Here is a 19,401-nt window from a genome sequence, read left to right as displayed (position 1 = left end):
CCCGCCCCCGCATGAGGGGGGGGGGGGGGGACCCGGGGGGAGGAGGGTGTCAGAAGATGAACCTGGTTCCTCATCACATGGGCCGGACACACAATCAAATATGGTCCGGACACACATACACACACACACACACATGGGCCAGACACACACACACACACACGGGCCAGACACACACACACGTGCCGGACACATACACACATGGGCCGGACACACACACACACACACGGGCCAGACACACACACACGTGCCGGACACATACACACATGGGCCGGACACAAACACACACACACGGGCCAGACACACACACACACGAGCCAGACACACACATACACACACACACGGGCCAGACACACACACACGTGCCGGACACACTCACACAGGGGCCAGACACACACACACACGGGCCGGACACACTCACACAGGGGCCAGACACACACACACACACGGGGGCCGGACACACACACACATGGGCCGGACACACACACATGGGCCGGACACACACACACGGGCCGGACACACACACACACGGGCCGGACACACTCACAGTCAGTCATCACGGCCGTACAGGACACGGGGGCGGAGCCTGTCCACATGCCCCGCCCCCAGCACACAGGACCACAGAACTATGACATGGTTCTTCATTTAGTTTGGTTTTTTTTCCTCCAATTGTTAGAGCGAGGCCTCTGCTCCCTCCAATAGACGCCTGTTTGTGTGTTTATTTGCCGTTAGGTAAGACCCCTCCGGTAACCGCTAGGTAGGCGAGAGGTCTTCCCAAGCGTTCGGTTTGTAGATGTTTTTGCAACATTTAGCCACTCATTCGCACTTGCATCCACTCGCCATCGCAAGTTCATTTGGGCGGACCCCCCCCTCGGGGGGGGGGAGCAAACCCAAACCCACACACTTCTCTCCCATCAGACGCAGCCAAAGATCCCAATGAGCCAAGCGCAATGGACCTAATTCCTTTCACTCTTTCGCTCACTTTCTCTCCTAATTTTTGTTGAACAGAGTGCTGCACCACGACCAAACTCCAGGATCAGAGACGCCTCCTAAAACTGGAACCCCTCGGCCGGCACGTTGGTGGAGTTGAAGCCGTAGGTCCCGCCCTGAATGGCCTCTGGCACCAGGTTCGAGTCTTCGTCGATCTGAGGAAGAGCGTTATGCGATTAACTCCAGGAGTCTAAGGCACGCCCACATCCAGGCAGACTAACAGCTACAGCACTGGGCCCACGAGGAGTATGGGGGTACTGACCCATTAAATATGAACAGCAAACCAACACAATGTGCCGCAGAGGGCTGGAGAGTTTGAGCATACAGGACTGAGTAACATCATTTGAGGATATAAAGCTTACACAGGTTCATGGGGTATTCAGCCCACATTAAATGCTCTGTGAATCAGAGTGGACTATGTGACTTTTCTCCATATACTCTGGTGTACATGACACAACCCCTGAGTTTCTGTATGAAGAGCCACTGACCCAGGCAGATAAAGAGATGAGGTGTGACTTACATCATCAGACGAGAAGAACTGATCGATAATTTCATACGCCAGTTTATAGATGTCTTCATTCTCGTGATTTTGGAGCTGCTCGATCTTTTCCAAACCTGTCAGAATAGATAAACACAAATAAACAGGGAATCCATGCATAAACCAGGCCAGACCAGGCACCCGCCGACCCCCCCGACCCCCCCGACCCCCCATGTCCCTCTGAAGAGCAGAACCCAACAGCAGCGCTGGGGCAGGTTCGGTTCCCTGCCTGATCCATAACGCACTAATACACACTTCAGTGCTGCAGTACTGCGGAGCAGCAGCCCAACAGCTCAACAGCCCCCACTACTGACTGAAAACAGGAACTGCGTCAATCGCCAGGGAAACCGTGGGATCGCCTGGGCAACCGCAGGATCGCCTGGGCAACCGCAGGATCGCCTGAGAAACCGCAGAATCGCCTGGGAAACCGCAGGATCGCCTGGGAAACCGCAGGATCGCCTGGGAAACCGCAGAATCGCCTGGGAAACTGCAGAATCGCCTGGGCAACCACAGGATCACCTGGGAAACCGCAGGATCGCCTGGGAAACCGCAGAATCGCCAGGGAAACCGTGGGATCGCCTGGGCAACCACAGGATCGCCTGGGCAACCACAGGATCGCCTGGGCAACCACAGGATCGCCTGGGAAACCGCAGAATCGCCTGGGAAACCGCAGAATCGCCTGGGAAACTGCAGAATCGCCTGGGCAACCACAGGATCGCCTGGGCAACCACAGGATCGCCTGGGCAACTGCAGAATCGCCTGGGCAACGACAGGATCGCCTGGGAAACCGCAGGATCGCCTGGGAAACCGCAGAATCGCCTGGGAAACCGCAGGATCGCCTGGGAAACCGCAGAATCGCCTGGGAAACCGCAGGATCGCCTGGGAAACCGCAGAATCGCCTGGGAAACCGCAGAATCGCCTGGGAAACCGCAGAATCGCCTGGGAAACCGCAGAATCGCCTGGGCAACCGCAGGATCGCCTGGGCAACCGCAGGATCGCCTGGGAAACCACAGAATCGCCTGGGAAACCACAGAATCGCCTGGGCAACCGCAGGATCGCCTGGGCAACCGCAGGATCGCCTGGGAAACCACAGAATCGCCTGGGAAACCGCAGGATCGCCTTACCACCGCACTCCTCGATCAGGTTGGCGATGGTCTCGGCCTCGTCGTCGGCCATCTTGAGGATGTTGCTGAGGCCGTCCAGCACCACCTGCACCACCTGGGCGTCCTTCACCGTCAGCAGGCTGCAGAAGGGCGGGATCACCTGCTGCTGGATCAGGTACGCCACCTATAGGACACGCGGGGAACTGTGTCAGCTTCTCACAATCACACACACATTACATACAGGGGTTAGGGGTCAGAGCAGAGTCTCTCCGCCCTGATCCAGAATGTTCCATCCGGCTCGCGCACAGACCCCTGCTCTGGGGCGTCTCAGACTCACCTGATCCTTCCTCCCGCTGATCGTCAGGTTGCTGATGGCCCAGGCGGCCTCCTTCTGGGTCCCGAAGTCTCCCTGCGGAGAGAAGAGCCACTCAGCCAGCCTGCACACACACTCCCGTCACAACCCTGACCCTTACAGCAGGAAGGGGCGGAGCTCCTGGGAAACCACCCACAGCCATAACCCACACTGTGCTTAAAATCACTCACAGGCTGGAGGAGAAACAGCTGGGGAACGACAGGAAGGAGGGGGCGAGGGACGGAGGGAACGACAGGAAGGAGGGAGCGAGGGAAGGAGGGAATGTGGGAGAAGAGACACACCTTGTCCAGCAGGTGGATGATCATGGGCACCAGGTTAGCGTCAATCACCGCCTGCACCTGCTGCTGGTTTCCTGCGGTGATGTTTGACAGGAACCACACCGCCTCCTAGAGGAAGCAACAGGAAATGCACAGCTCCAGCTTTGAAACAGGCTTCAGAAATAAAAGTTACTTTTATTTGTTATACAATGTCTAGTGCGTAACTGAGAGGTGGGTCACGTACATGACATTCACAGAGGGTTCAGAATAAAAGGCTGTGAGTGAGGCAGTGCTCTACAGGCAGGTGTGATGGAGCTATATCAGACTGCAGGTGTAGTGTTCTGCAGGCAGGTGTGCTGGAGCTGTATCAGACTGCAGGTGTAGTGTTCTACAGGCAGGTGTGCTGCAGACGCAGTTGGATCAGACTGCAGGTGTAGTGTTCTACAGGCAGGTGTGATGGAGCTGTATCAGACTGCAGTGTAGTGTTCTACAGGCAGGTGTGCTGCAGACGCAGTTGGATCAGACTGCAGGTGCAGTGTTCTACAGGCAGGTGTGATGGAGCTGTATCAGACTGCAGGTGTAGTGTTCTGCAGGCAGGTGTGCTGGAGCTGTATCAGACTGCAGGTGTAGTGTTCTACAGGCAGGTGTGATGGAGCTGTATCAGACTGCAGGTGTAGTGTTCTACAGGCAGGTGTGCTGGAGCTATATCAGACTGCAGGTGTAAGTGTTCTACAGGCAGGTGTGCTGCAGACGCAGTTGGATCAGACTGCAGGTGCAGTGTTCTACAGGCAGGTGTGATGGAGCTGTATCAGACTGCAGGTGTAGTGTTCTACAGGCAGGTGTGATGGAGCTGTATCAGACTGCAGGTGTAGTGTTCTACAGGCAGGTGTGCTGCAGACGCAGTTGGATCAGACTGCAGGTGTAGTGTTCTACAGGCAGGTGTGCTGCAGACGCAGTTGGATCAGACTGCAGGTGTAGTGTTCTACAGGCAGGTGTGCTGCAGACGCAGTTGGATCAGACTGCAGGTGCAGTGTTCTACAGGCAGGTGTGATGGAGCTGTATCAGACTGCAGGTGTAGTGTTCTACAGGCAGGTGTGCTGCAGACGCAGTTGGATCAGACTGCAGGAGCCGAGCTCAGAGCACGGCTCCTGGGCGAGACGCAGGTGTGCAGGCTGGGGCAGGTGGGCGGGTTCGAGGCTATAATCATTGGCCAGGTCACAGAGAGGCCTCTGAATGAGTGACAGGCCTCAGATGCACTCCGATATCAGCACAGACCGTGATCTTCAGCGCCCCCTATCCACCAGCAGAGGCAATAACACTCATACACATTCACTCTCCCCCCTCCCCCTCCTAAAATCCCCTATCCCCCACCCCAATACACCCACCCACTGAGCCCCCTGAATGCTCCCATCTAACACTGAATACTACAGTCTCTCTAATGAACCAGCAACTTGTGCATAAACTAACTTGCATTAAACAGTACAGTTACCAATAATGACATCATCATTCACTCCACTCAAACCCACACCTGTCTCTGATGTCATCACATCCAACACGTACAGTCAACTGTGAGGAGGGCAGTGCGGTGACGGACAGGAAGTGTAGATTTGGGGCGGAGCCCCGTGGCTACCTTGGTGACAGACAGGAAGTGAGGATTTGGGTGGTTACCTTGTTGATCTTCTCCTTGGGGTGGGTGAGCAGGGCGGGGAAGTGGGCGAGAGCGTCACAGTTGAGCACCACCTGGGTCTGCTCGTCTGTGCCCGTCACGATGTTCCCCACGGCCCGCAACGCCGCCGTCTGCAAGCAGCACGAGCGAGGGGTCAGAGAGCGAGCGAGCGAGCGAGGGGTCAGAGAGCGAGCGAGGGGTCAGAGAGCGAGCGAGCGAGGGGTCAGAGAGCGAGCGAGGGGTCAGAGAGCGAGCGAGCGAGGGGTCAGAGAGCGAGCGAGGGGTCAGAGCGCGAGGGAGGGGTCAGAGAGCGAGAGAGGGGTCAGAGCGCGAGGGAGGGGTCAGAGAGCGAGAGAGGGGTCAGAGCGCGAGAGAGGGGTCAGAGAGCGAGAGAGGGGTCAGAGAGCGAGAGAGGGGTCAGAGAGCGAGCGAGGGGTCAGAGAGCGAGCGAGGGGTCAGAGAGGAAGTGAGGGGTCAGAGCGCGAGCGAGCGAGGGGTCAGAGAGCGAGAGCGAGGGGTCAGAGCGAGCGAGGGGTCAGAGAGCGAGCGAGGGAAAGCACGGACACGCAAATACGCACACGCAAATACGCACACACACACACATACCTGAACTTTGACCTCCTGGTGGCTCAAAAGGGGCACCAGGTGAGGGACGATTCCGGAATCGATCACCATCTGGATCTGCTCGTTCCCAGCGTCCGTCAGGTAGGACAGAGCCCAGACTGTGTCCACCAGGATCTGCCAGAGAAACACACCCAGATCCAGCACATTTACACACAAACACACAGATCCAGCACATTTACACACAAACACACAGATCCAGCACATTTACACTCTAACCCACCCAGATCCAGCACATTTACACTCTAACCCACCCAGATCCAGAACATTTACACACTAACCCACCCAGATCCAGCACATTTATACTCTAACCCACCCAGATCCAGCACATTTACACACAAACACCCAGATCCAGCACATTTACACTCTAACCCACCCAGATCCAGCACATTTACACTCTAACCCACCCAGATCCAGCACATTTACACTAACCCACCCAGATCCAGAACATTTACACACTAACCCACCCAGATCCAGCACATTTACACACAAACACACAGACCCAGCACATTTACACACAAACACACAGATCCAGCACATTTACACTCTAACCCACCCAGATCCAGCACATTTACACTCTAACCCACCCAGATCCAGCACATTTACACTCTAACCCACCCAGATCCAGCACATTTACACACAAACACCCAGATCCAGAACATTTACACTCTAACCCACCCAGATCCAGCACATTTACACACAAACACCCAGATCCAGCACATTTACACTCTAACCCACCCAGATCCAGCACATTTACACTCTAACCCACCCAGATCCAGCACATTTACACACAAACACCCAGATCCAGCACATTTACACACAAACACACAGACCGAGCACATTTACACTCTAACCCACCCAGATCCAGCACATTTACACACAAACACACAGACCCAGTACATTTACACTCTAACCCACAGATCCAGCACATTTACACTCTAACCCTAACCAGATCCAGTAATGTGTAACACATTCGCACCAGTGTGGTGTAAATACTCACATTTACATCCGTGTGGTGAATCAGAACGCACAGAGCAGGGAGGATCTGTAAGAGGGGGGGGGGGAGAGAGGGCGGGGGGGGGAGAGGGAATGAGAGAGAGGAACAGCACTCCCACAGTATTCCCCCCATACACCATTAAAGGTCCAGGAAACTGAAATCTGTGAATTCCTTGCTGATGTGTTGTTTTAATACTTTTTTGTATTCACAAACGGTCGAGAAATATATATACATTTCTTTTTTTCCCTTGGATAAACAGCAGGTTTTAAGTGGGCGGGGTTAACTGGGTGTTAGTTATGTAGCAGAAACCTTCAGTCCAGTGAAATCCCTTCTGCAGTATTTGCAGCACCCATTTTTACCTGTAACTTGTCGCAGAATTGATCTAAATCTGGTCCTTAACTGAGACCCAGTTCCAAGGCCCAGTCATTGATATTCTGGCAGTGTGCAAACAGGATGCCACTCACGGCACATTTCCAAGCACTCAGCAGGGAGAGGCCATTTAACAACCAGCTGCCAAATCACAGATACAGACATGCAGCAGCACAGGCACGCAGCAGCACAGACACACAGGCAGCACAGCACCACAGATGCACGGGCAGTGGAGACACACAGCAGCACAGACATGCAACAGCACAGACACAACAGCACAGCACAGTCAAGCAGCAGCACAGATACAGAGCAGCACAGACAGGCAGCAGCACAGACACAGACAAACACAGCAGCACAGACACACAGCACCACAGACACACGGGCAGTGGAGATACAGAGCAGCACAGATACAGAGCAGAACAAACATGCAGGCAGCACAGACACACGGGCAGCACAGACACGCAACAGCACAGACAACAGCACAGCACAGTCAAGCAGCAGCACAGATACAGAGCAGCACAGACAGGCAGCAGCATAGACACACAGGCCGCACAGACAGGCAGCAGCACAGACACACAGCAGCACAGACACACAGGCAGCACAGACACGCAGCAGCACAGACACGCAGCAGCACAGACACACAGCAGCACAGACACACAGGCAGCACAGTCAAGCAGCAGCACAGATACAGAGCAGCACAGACACGCAGCAGCACAGACACACAGGCAGCACAGACACGGACAAACACAGCAGCACAGACACAGCGTGCATTATGAGCGCGCGGATGGCGGTACCTCCTGGATGGTCTCCATGGGAGGGGGCGGGTCCTTGTGGCGGCACAGGTTGACCATGACCCAGGTGACGTTGCGCAGGAAGGTGATGGGGATGGACGGACTGATGAAGGCCAGCAGGGGTTTGACCACACCCAGGCTGATCACGTAATCCCTGCACTGGGGCCCGTCACCTGGGAGGGTACAGAGGGCGTGAGACACCCCAAAAAACCGTAACCCCACCCCCCACCTGGGAGGGTACAGAGGGCGTGAGACACCCCAAAAACCCTAACCCCACCACCCACCCCCCACCCCCAGGTAGGAATGTCACTCACCAATGATGTTTCCAAGGGCCCACACAGCCTGTTCACACACATTCTGGTGTGGAGAGTGCAGCAGCCTCAAGAACAGGGGAACAGCATCTGCGCACACACACACACACACACACACACACACACACACGTGCACACGCGCACACACACGCACACAGACACACACACACACACACACAGATAAGTAACCGGTACATTCAGCATAATCGATCGAGGTCCCAGTGTTAGGCAGGTATGTTAGGGCTCGTAAACAGGCGTGATGTGGGAACCGCACACGCTGAAGCTGAACGTGTGAGGAAAGCCAGACTCACTGGACTGCACCACCGCCTGCGTCTGCTCCGACGTTCCTGACGCAATGTTGGTCAAAGCCCAAGCAGCCTCGAACTGCAGAGAGGGGCTGGGGAGGGGCGGGGGGAGAGAACGACAACATGAACTCAAACTCCAAACGAAACCCTCCACACAGTTATACACAGAAATGAGCTCATTCAGAAACAAGTCTTACATGGTCTCACATTCCTGCTAAATCTCGCTTGTTTAGCTTTCCAGTCATTGGTTCTCAAACTTGGTATAAACAAGATATTTTTAGCAATTGTCGATAATTGTTATTCCGCTTGTCACTAAAACACATTTAAAAATATTTATTTCCTGTTTGGTTTGCTTTTTTAAGCAGGAAGTGAACACTGAGTAAATGCTTTACAGAACTGACTGAAATGAACTCCAAAGGTGTGAATTAGCCTTTCCCCTGGAGTACACTAAAGTCCAGCAGTCTGGAGCACACTAAAGTCCAGCAGTCTGGAGTACACTAAAGTCCAGCAGTCTGGAGTACACTAAAGTCCAGCAGTCTGGAGCACACTAAAGTCCAGCAGTCTGGAGCACACTAAAGTCCAGCAGTCTGGAGTACACTAAAGTCCAGCAGTCTGGAGCACACTAAAGTCCAGGAGTCTGGAGCACACTAAAGTCCAGCAGTCTGGAGCACACTAAAGGTGGTAGATACTCACTTGTCATCTCTGTCCAGGCAGTGCACCAGAATGGGCAGAATACCTGATTTTATCAGGTCATCGATGGGCGGATTGCGGTCGCTGGACAGGAGCTTCCTGAAAGCAGACAAACATAAGCAGCGCTGTCATTAAAGAGCACTAACAGGGTTTAAACACCGTTCGCTTAGAAGTGTACTAGAGACGTTTTAGCCAAAGCAGGACAGTAAATGCAGCTGCACCTGTACTCCAGCACAGTCGCACCTGTGTTAAAACCTGTGTCTGCACAGTCGCACCTGTGTTAAAACCTGTGTCTGCACAATTGCACCTGTGTTAAAACCTGTGTCTGCACAGTCGCACCTGTGTTAAAACCTGTGTCTGCACAATTGCACCTGTGTTAAAACCTGTGTCTGCACAGTCGCACCTGTGCATTTCCTTACCTGGCGGCCTGGACAGCGCTGAGCTGCACTCCCTGGTTATCGCTGGTGGCATTCTGCAGCACAGGAGAAATGATATTATTATTTACCTACAGCTTAACCAGGAAGACCATTAAAGCACCTTCTCCAGGACAGACAAGACTGCAGTCACCGACACAAAAGGTTTCCCTTTCAAACACAAACTTTGCAAGAGCACAGCAAGAACATAAACTTCATAAAACATGGAATCTTAAAATGTAATAGTTCTGACATAGTGCTGTGTATAGTTATGTACAGTATATTTACTTTTGAATAATGTGACCATGTGATCATAGGAAAATACGGCATGAATAAAAATTTATTTGACCCTAGTTTGACTTTATTGTAGTTTTGACAAGTTAAAAAACATTTTCCGGCCTTTTTAGAGGACACAGAAATCCAACCTTTCCAACATACATGTTTTCTGTTATTTAAATTACTTTGCATAGCACACCAAAAATCAAATTTCTCTGAAATGCTTTGAATCCTATGAGCACATCTTTACTAGTTTGGCCTAAATACCGCAGCCTTTGTTTTCTGAAAGGATATTAGAGAGCAGAGTTAACAGCACACACTACTGAAGCGGAGGGAAGGGTCTTACCTGCACTATTGCTTCTAAAGATGTGTTTTGCTACAAGACAGAAAAAGAAAATCAAACAGAGCACACCTCTCGCGTGCGCACCTCAGCTCATGAAACGACGTTTTAGGGTCATTTTTTCTGCTCCGTTTCACATTTTAAAGGGTGCTTGTTTTTGGCGATGAAGTGGCGCCCAATGTGTGTGAGCTCAATTTCAGCGTGAAAACATCGAGCAGAAACAGCATTACACAGAATTACACCCTGGAGACGAGCACCCACAAACAAACAAAGTGTGGGGGAGGGGGGGGTTACGTTGGGTAAATATGACGAGGGCCACTTTTAAGGCACATTTCTGAGCGCTAAGAAAGACCACCACAGGCCCCATCTCTCACACCAGGAGCCGAACTCTCACCGCTCTGAAGTCCCCGTCCACGTCGGAGTCCTCACAGATGTCTTCGTGCGGGACGTTCCGTCTCTTCAGCAGGTGCTCGTCCCGTTTGTTCTGGGGGTGATCCAGACAGGGCGGTCAGTGGCACTCAGAACATTGCCCCAGGTACGGCTGGCTTTGGGGGATTCCTGCCAAAGCTAAAGAAACCCCCTCCCCCCTCGTGCCCTGAAGGAATTCCATCTGATGACATCACAATGGATTTCCTTAAGCGCATCTCATTGGTCCACTCATCAACTCTGTCAACTTCAAAGAAAGGATTATGGGATTTGTATTCCTGTTAACAGTGGCACTAATGCTCTAATCAGTGATATCTCAGCTTGGGGCAGCAGCAGAAAGGCAGGCCATGAACTCATCAGGGGCAGAACACCTCTCTTTCACGTCTACACCCTAAACTCTGTCACTCACTGCAGTCCTGTGCTTCACAGCAGAAAGGCCTCAGTGGGCTGAGATGAGGTGACACCACAGCACAGATGATTAAAGAGAGTGAGAGAGAGCCGTACCTTCCGCAGTTCCACCACCACCTCATTCCTCTGTCTTCTCATCGTCTGAAAAACAAAAACACACCAAAAAACATAAACAACAAATACTCAGGCTTTTCAAACCCTGGCTTTCTTTAGCCATAGCTATAACTGTCCACATATCACGGGTCTTTTTTAATTTCCTGACATTAAAAGCACAGCTGTGTAAAGAAAGCTGATCACACTGCTACTTTACACAGATGTGGCTATGAATGACTGCGTGCACGGCTGTGTTCTTCGTGCCAACACTGATATTTCCCCCCTTTCTCAGGATCCGGATCAGAGCATCTGCCAGGTGGCATTAAAGGTGCTGCAATCAACCCCCCCATTCAGTGACAGCCACCCCCATGAGGCTGGACTTTACAGCACACAACTAACCTTCCAAACCACCTCTCTGTTAATATTTCAGCACCTTCACTTAGCCATCAGAACACACAGCTCATACAATCAGTGACAAACACTGTTTAATCAATTTCAGACAGAGAGCAGAAAAACAGAGGCTAATTAACATACTGGTGGAGACGTGTCTTTGGACTGGAGGAAACCGGACTGGTTGATTTAAAAGTACGCCGCAGTTCCTTGTCTGTGTTTAACAACTTAATGTTTACATAATCCCACCCCCCACAAACAGAGGTGCAGCTTCTTCCACGACGGTGTTGTGGCTGCTGGTTCATTTGGGACTCAACCCAACACCCCTCAAATGCAGCACCCACAGCTCTGACCGCTGCTGTACGGAAACCGCGAACGCTCGGGGTGATCTGCTCATACCCCCAAACGCTCGGGGTGACCTGCTCATACCCCCGAACGCTCGGGGTGACCCCCTCATACCCCCAAACGCTCAGGGTGACCCGCTCATACCCCGAACGCTCGGGGTGACCCCCTCATACCCCCAAACGCTCAGGGTGACCCGCTCATACCCCAAACAGTGACTCACACCCCTAGCGGGGGTCCCAGCAGTTATGCCAGGTTAGGAAACGGTCTAAGCGCTGTGGGAATTCAGATTCGCTCTCTGCGCTCAAAATGGCCGACAACAAAAAGACACTCCGTCTAACTTATCACCCTGTTATCAGGGCCACTGCCCCTCTCCTACGGACCCAATGCAAAAAACAACAACAAAAAGGAGAGTCCTGTTGTTGTCTTAAAAACAAAGTTGACTTGAGTGTTGAATGCTGGATGGAGTCTGTACTTCCGCCAGTTTTGCATCCTCATAGGATTATTTTAAACTTGTGTCAGTTTGCATCTCAGATTTGACTAATTTTTCCAATGGAAAATGTCATGGGGTCCACTGACGTGTGCTACAGCAGGTACATACGGGGGGTGGGAGGGGGGGTATCATGAGGGGGGAGTGGTCTGTAATGGCTGACAACAGTGGTCAACAGCAAGACTACACTACTTCCTGGACAGCATATAGCAAATCATTTCCCATGTGAAAGAGGAATGTTAAAAAGAATGTGTGGGAAAAGACAGTGGCTCTCATCACATCACCAGAAGGTTACTGCTGAAAGTTCAGAGGAACATGTTTGTTTCAGTGAACTGAAATGGAGATGGCTTGAGACTGCAACAAAATCTGACCTGAGGAACTCACACTAAATCCTGACCCTTCAATGTGTGAGCAGTGAAGTGCGTAAATGCATCCATTCGTATCCATTCGAGTGTTTTGTTTACTTGGTCAGTGCAGTGTAGCAAAAAAGGTGGCTTCACAAATCTAAGCCCCCCCCCAAGAAAATTGGGATCAATTATGTTGTCAATATTAATAGCCCAATTTGACAATCCATTATTGCCACGACATCAACTTTAATAGGGGTGAAGTTGCGATTCATCAGCTATAGTGCCTAAGACCGCATTCACCTGAATAACTAAGAATCGTTAGACTATCTAAAGTTACACTGATTTGTTTACATGTAGCGCATGGCAACAGCTAAATGGCTAACTTAGTAGACTTCTTATTCGACAGGTGTAATCACACCACGCACACCTGACATTGCTTTGTGAAACAGTTGGATACCTAACTAAGCCATTTTTTCCACTTCAACATCGATATCTAGTTTACACGATCAAAGCTAAATGAGGTCGATTCTAAAGATTCACTTCCAAGTGTTAACATCATACGTCACGTAAACTAGTCAACTAGTCTTACCGTACAGTAGCTAGAAGGCTCTACAGACAGATTCGCTGTTAGCATAGGTTAATCTAATTTACATTCGCTAAAGCAAGTAAATAGACAACCAAGTAATGTACCTAACTAGGGCCATAGTTACCTAGTTATAAGATCCGCAACCAGGTAACTACATAGCCGCACAACACTCAAGTTCGACACCGCTAGCATATTTGGCAGCAGCCTAATGTCTTTTTAGTTGTTGCCCAAGCTAACGTTAGCTAGCCACCAGACTCCGACAGTAATAGTAACGTTAGCTAAGCACCGACTTGAGCCGTTAACCTGATTTCGCGATGTTAGTCAGAAAACTGGGATGGGCATCAAAGGCTTACCGGTTACCGGACATAATCGCTGGTACTAGTTTGTGCCCAACCGCCCACGCCTACACCATACGAGCTAGTTGGGGGCTGGTTACAAAAACATGCCCGTACGCAGTTAGCTGATCAGAGTAACCTTAACGTTGCCTAGCTAATGCTAGTTAACCAACTGAGTTAATGCTAGTTAACCAAGCCATCTAACATTAGCTAACGCTTTATTACAAATGTTTTCGATATAATATTAGCCATTTTGCTAACACTATTAATCAGCTCTGACACCGCTAGCTGGGCCAAACAACATCTGCGGCCAAACGGGAGTGCTTGACCTAGCCTAGCTAGAGAATTAACTAGCATAGCAAGCCCCCCTGCTCAGTCAGATGCCCATTTACCCAACATCAGTCGGCTAACGTTACATTAACCTAAACAGAAGCCAAACCCTTATATCATAGCAGCATTACGTAGTTCGATTTTTTAAAATTGATTTTAATCTACCCGAACTGTTTCGTATTAAACGGCCAACTGCTATTATTTAATTGTAGCCCCAGATTAGCAAAATAAGGTTAGCTTGTTAGCGAAGGATGGGGGCGTGAAAATGAGGGTTCTTCCTCAGTTGGGCGTCGAAATGCCCGATCATCGTTATTATAAACGGGCACTTTTGGAAAACACCGTTGTCACATTCGCGGCCCGCCGGGGGGGCAGGGTGACATAGCACTGCATTTCCCGTACTGAGGGTGTGATTGCTCAACGGCTGCGTTAGGCCTCAATGCGATCCGCAAGCTTTCCTGGGCCTGGCGTCCGGGCAGCCTGGGCCTGCAAACTTCCAGATCCTGGAAATTACGACCGACGTCACATAACAGCAGAACCTGGAGCAAAATAACACAGACGAGAGGAAAAGAGACTCACAAACCAGCCCTGTCACTTTACCTCCAAATCCCGACCTTTGTTTTTGAAATTCTTCAACCGCTGGTTGTCCAGTTTCTCGTTATCGGCCATTTTTAAAATATCTTATAAGGTATTTTTGTCGAGAAGACGCGATCTGTTTCTTTCCAGTTCCTTTTTCTCTACCCTTCGGGCTCTCTACTGGTTTCCCCCGCACAGCTTTGTGGGAATGCCGGTGGTACAGGCCCAGCCTCGCTCTGGAGCGGAAGGGTGGGGGATTCCGTGCCCGCTGATTGGTCGTTGAGAGATCGACATTCAACCCGGGCGGTGTGTGATCGGGGATTCCTTTCCTGCGATTGGTCGGTGAGCGATCGACATTCTACATAGGCGGCGAGTGATCGGAGCGAAGTGGCGTTGGCCACTAGAGAATGCTATAACTTAACAGTCTTAGGCAGAGGTCACCCGGAGTTTTTGGGTTTAAATCATGTTGGTCATTCTCCTATCTACGACTCTTCAATTTAATATATCTCTAAACTGGAAGCCAAGACTCCTGCTTAACACCTTGACATCGATCTGTTATCAGAAAATTAGTTCTTGTAATTAACATTGAACTATATTTTAAAAATCAGTTATTCCATGAATAATACAGTTAGAAAAAAATATTTTATGTTAATAAGCTGATGCTGTAATTAATAAACTTATAGGGATAATCGAAAACAAACATTGCAATTTTTGTAGTATATGTCTGTGCCTTGGAAGAACATGGCGTTTAAGGGATGTGTGTGTGTGTGTGTGTGAGTGTGTGTTGAGGGTGTATGTGTGTGTGTGTGTGTGTTGAGGGTGTATGTGTGTGTGTTTGTTGTGGGTGTGTGTGTGTTTGTGTCATACAATAATATCCTTAATTTAAAAAGAGAGTATAGACTTGATCTCTTTCCAAAATCTTTATTAATATTTACAGCAACAAATTCACATTGAAACAAAATAGCTGCAAATCTTTGGGAATGTTGGATACAAAATAAAAAAATCTACCATGCGAGTGACTCATGAGGTAAGGTGTATGTAATAAGTATCTCTCAACCAGGACCTTACTCAGTGTAACTCAATGCATTATTGCATGACTTATTTTTGAACTGGCACACAAATACATGCACTCATAAGTATTTGATTTCCACATTGGGGTACTTTTGCTCCTAAAGGTACTGGGGATATTTCTAGGTCCAACTTGGTGTAAATTATCTTCAGCTATAATAAAAACATTATTTATTCACTTGTTAATTTGTTGGTTATTCATCTTTCCATATAAGCAATTAAAGTTTTAGAACTACTGCATTGCCAGCAAGCCGAGTTTAATTTCACAAATCATAGCATCCTATAATTTAAGTTGGCCTATACATTTGCTATTGAATTGATTTAAGCTGCTATGGCACTCATGTTTGTTTGTATAACAGTGGGTTCTGGTCAGGGCACAGATGGCAATGATAGATCAGACAGGTTCATTCAGATGTAAGAAATCTGGTATCTGGAATACATCTCTGACAAAATACCACAATAACCTGAAGCTGTCAGAACCTCTGGATAAAGTAACAGCAGACAGTGATGTTAACATGAAAGTTCCTTTCCTTTAACTTTATGATTAAAAAAAAAAAATTACCATTAGAAAAAAAATCCCCCCATTTTGGAATGGTTAATCACAGCTGTAAGCTGGTCCCACTGAATACAGGAAAGGAGGGCCTGTGCAGCCCACACATTCCTGTGACTGTGAAGCACACATGCTCCTGTGACTGTGCAGCCCACACATTCCTGTGACTGTGAAGCACACATGCTCCTGTGACTGTGAAGCACACATGCTCCTGTGACTGTGAAGCACACACGCTCCTGTGACTGTGAAGCACACACATTCCTGTGACTGTGCAGCCCACATATTCCTGTGACTGTGCAGCACACACGTTTCTGTGACTGTGCAGCACACATGTTCCTGTGACTGTGAAGCACACATGCTCCTGTGACTGTGAAGCACACATGCTCCTGTGACTGTGCAGCCCACACATTCCTGTGACTGTGAAGCACACACGTTTCTGTGACTGTTCAGCCCACACGCTCCCGTGACTGTGAAGCACACACATTCCTGTGACTGTGAAGCACACATGCTCCTGTGACTGTGCAGCCCACACGTTCCTGTGACTGTGCAGCACATGCGCTCATGTGACTGTGAAGCTGCTGTGTGTGGTGGCTTCCCTTCCTCCATCACTGGGGAGAGCAGATTGCAGGCATTTGATTGGCTGAGGGGAATCTCTAGCGTCAGTAGCCTGTGCATCCGTGCTGCCCTGTGGGGCTGCTGACGGTGGGAGACCCTGGCACAGTCAGGATTTCACTCTGACCCCAGAACAGACCACGTTCACCGTGACCTCAGCCCCAGAATTCTCTTCTCATTGACCAGTGACAGTAAATGAAAGAGCGTGTCCAAAATGGTGAGCAGTCTCTTAGACAGCACAGTGGGGTCGGGAGCGCAAAAACGACAGTGGAGATTGGATGGAGTCAGCAGTACAAAGATGATGTGAAAGAACACAAACCTTTTCCCAGAGTCCTTCAGCAGCGGCTCTACCTGTGTTTGAGTGAGATGGCGGTGGAGCGCAGGCTGCTGACCGTGTCGGCGATGGGGTTGTCGGTCAGCAGCGACGGGGCCTTGATGAACTGGACCATCCTGCGGAACCCGTCCTGCAGGCCGGCACCGGAGCGGGCCGAGCAGGGCTGGACGAACCAGTGCCGGTCCACGCAGGCCCTCCTCAGGCCGAAGCGCTGGGTGAGCTCCACCGCGCCCACCGCCCCCGGGACGTCCTGTTTGTTGGCCAGGATCACCACGGGAACCCGCTGCAGGTGCTCGCTCTTCAGGACCCGCTCGAACTCCCGCTGGGCCTCGCCCAGCCTCGTCCGGTCCGCGCAGTCCACCACGAACACCAGCCCCGCCGTGTCCTGGAAGTACTGCTCCCAGTGCGGCCGCATCTCCCGCTGCCCACCCACGTCCCACACCGTCAGCGAGGACGCCCGCCGCTCCGTCTCCATCATCTCCACGTTGAAGCCCACGGTGGGCACCGTCAGCACCGCCTCGTTGTACTTCAGCTTGTACAGCAGGGTGGACTTCCCCGCCATGTCCAGGCCCAGGATCAGCACCCGCGTCTCCCCCGGCAGTCTGGAGCTCCGCTGACCCATTCCGCTCAACACACAACCTGCGCCCAGTCCCCTCAACACACAACCTGCGCCTAGTCTTCTGCTCAACACACAACCTGCGCCCAGTCCACTCAACACACAACCTGCGCCTAGTCTTCTGCTCAACACACAACCTGCGCCCAGTCCACTCGACACACAACCTGCGCCTAGTCTTCTGCTCAACACACGACCTGCGCCCAGTCCACTCGACACACAACCTGCGCTGAAGCTTCCTTGACGCAGTGATTGAGTCTTCCTGAACACGGTGGCAGAGTCTTCCCCTAACACCATGGAACTAAGAAACCTGGACGTCTGGAAGCCTGGACGGTTCTCAGCTCTCTGGATTATGCTGCCAGCCTATGTGTCTGTTTGCTCTCCGAGTTCTCTCTCTCTCTCTCCCTCTCTCTGCCTCTCTGTCCAGGCGCATGTGTGGATTACAGTTATAAAGGTGCTGTGGACCAGGAGACTCGTTAGCAACAGGGCAAAGTACACGGTGCTGGCAAGGTGACGCCCTGTTACGGTATGAGATATGATTTGTTCACGGGGAGGGCAGTTAGCCATGGTCACGTTTCCCCGCGGTGAGGCAGGTCTGTGGTGCTGTCTCAGGTTACCCAGGCCTGGCCGTTTAGGACGTGTGGCACCTGTTCGGGTCCATCGTGTGTTACAGGAAGCTGTGTCACCGACGGGAGAATGCTGTGTGACACGGTGACCTCCTTTCAGCCATGGGGGGCTGGGAAGGGGGGGGGGGATCACAGTTACTCGTCTTCAGCGGGGTTATGTCAGAATTATTCTTAGCTGCTCAACAGTCCTGCAGTCACTTCCGATTCCAGCATGACAAGTTTTATATAAGTATGTGTAACTGTTGATATGTACACAAAAGCACACAAACATAAATATGTATATTATAAATATATATATACACACACGCGAATGTGTGGTTCCCACTTAATCATTATTACGATGTACTGATCATTCCAGTTTTATTATTTTTATTTTATTCTTATTTTGTGTTTGTGTGAGTGTATGTGTATATCTGTGTTTACTTCTGGTGTTTAGCATGCATGTTATTTTATGTATCCTTTGTTTAATTGTTGTAAAGTGTTCTGAGACTTATGTTGGTGAGAATGCACTTTAAATAAATTTGACTTCGGCTTTAACAGTTTTGATTGTCAAAAGTCAAAAGGTATTCTTACTTCACTCTAGTGTTTCTTTTGCGCCTCTACATCATGAAACCTATGCACTTGTTGTACGTCGCTCTGGATAAGAGCGTCTGCTAAATGCCTATAATGTAATGTAATGTAATGTAATATTCACAACTTAGAGACAACTTTGAGATGCCTTTGGGATTTGAGGAATGTAGCGTTTGTTACAGCAAGATGTAACCCAGAGCTAACATTTACAAATTCATTTTATAAGACATTATATTTGTTCTGAAGTTCTATCATGGGTGCACACAACTGTCAGAAAGGTTATTATCATTGCTTCCGTTAAACCTCACGTTTAATGTGGTGAGTCTTTTACATATTTTTTTCACTGGCTATTTACTGATCTTAGTTTTCACTTAATTTGCTATGTTATACAACTCTCTTCAGAACAAACGCCGCTGGACTTGTAACGTTCCTTGTTGGATTGTTCCGGAATCTTCCGGTTTATGGCTGGGACCCTTCACCACCCGCTGCAATCTTCTCAGAGATACCGCCTACCCCGTGGGCCGCCCTTAGCGACGGATAGACCGGCTAACTCCGCGGGCCGCCCTTGGCAACGGATAGCGTCAGTCAGAAGGCATGTTTTAATCTGCCAGAGCCACTCCTCGTCTTTATGGCCCAGCGACGGCTCTGACTGATGCCTCACCGCAGATATG

General features: G+C 50.4%; 2 protein-coding genes across 5 annotated transcripts; both read right to left on the bottom strand.

Annotated features, from left to right (window-relative positions):
* Positions 1–651: 651 nt before the first annotated feature.
* On the bottom strand, positions 652–14,594 carry kpna4 (karyopherin alpha 4 (importin alpha 3)). The gene is made up of 17 exons (XM_035385135.1): positions 14,382–14,594; positions 10,968–11,012; positions 10,432–10,521; positions 10,044–10,073; positions 9,428–9,480; positions 9,012–9,107; positions 8,325–8,410; positions 8,017–8,103; positions 7,706–7,875; positions 6,546–6,590; positions 5,531–5,662; positions 4,927–5,055; positions 3,283–3,387; positions 2,966–3,037; positions 2,650–2,812; positions 1,508–1,602; positions 652–1,142 (listed from the first exon to the last, which is right to left on the bottom strand). Exons 1-17 carry the CDS (start codon positions 14,448–14,450, stop codon positions 1,047–1,049), a joined length of 1,563 nt encoding a protein of 520 aa, XP_035241026.1. The 5' UTR covers positions 14,451–14,594; the 3' UTR covers positions 652–1,046.
* Positions 14,595–15,262: 668 nt separating this feature from the next.
* On the bottom strand, positions 15,263–18,132 carry arl14 (ADP-ribosylation factor-like 14). Of its 4 annotated transcripts, none has more exons than XM_035384492.1 (2): positions 17,618–18,132; positions 15,263–17,560 (listed from the first exon to the last, which is right to left on the bottom strand). In XM_035384492.1, exons 1-2 carry the CDS (start codon positions 17,829–17,831, stop codon positions 16,935–16,937), a joined length of 840 nt encoding a protein of 279 aa, XP_035240383.1. In that variant the 5' UTR covers positions 17,832–18,132; the 3' UTR covers positions 15,263–16,934. The 4 variants fall into 4 exon arrangements, with proteins under 4 accessions (XP_035240383.1, XP_035240384.1, XP_035240385.1 ...); XM_035384493.1 differs by having other exon boundaries at positions 17,645–18,132; XM_035384494.1 differs by having other exon boundaries at positions 17,702–18,132.
* Positions 18,133–19,401: the final 1,269 nt, after the last annotated feature.

This window comes from Anguilla anguilla, chromosome 12, assembly GCF_013347855.1.
Source record: "Anguilla anguilla isolate fAngAng1 chromosome 12, fAngAng1.pri, whole genome shotgun sequence".
In the NCBI taxonomy this organism is placed as follows: domain Eukaryota; kingdom Metazoa; phylum Chordata; class Actinopteri; order Anguilliformes; family Anguillidae; genus Anguilla; species Anguilla anguilla.
This window is presented reverse-complemented; position numbering and strand designations above follow the sequence as displayed.

What these genes read in the sequence shown, in the direction of transcription:
- arl14 (XM_035384492.1), bottom strand. Translation starts at nt 17,831, where the DNA reads ATGGTGTTAGGGGAAGACTCTGCCACCGTGTTCAGGAAGACTCAATCA. An exon ending in GTTGAGTGGACTGGGCGCAG is followed by an intron (nt 17,561 to 17,617) that starts GTTGTGTGTTGA and finishes GACTGGGCGCAG; the next exon opens with GTTGTGTGTTGAGCGGAATG.
- kpna4 (XM_035385135.1), bottom strand. Translation starts at nt 14,450, where the DNA reads ATGGCCGATAACGAGAAACTGGACAACCAGCGGTTGAAGAATTTCAAA. An exon ending in TGGTGGTGGAACTGCGGAAG is followed by an intron (nt 10,522 to 10,967) that starts GTACGGCTCTCT and finishes GATCACCCCCAG; the next exon opens with AACAAACGGGACGAGCACCT. An exon ending in CCAAGGAGAAGATCAACAAG is followed by an intron (nt 3,388 to 4,926) that starts GTAACCACCCAA and finishes TGCTTCCTCTAG; the next exon opens with GAGGCGGTGTGGTTCCTGTC.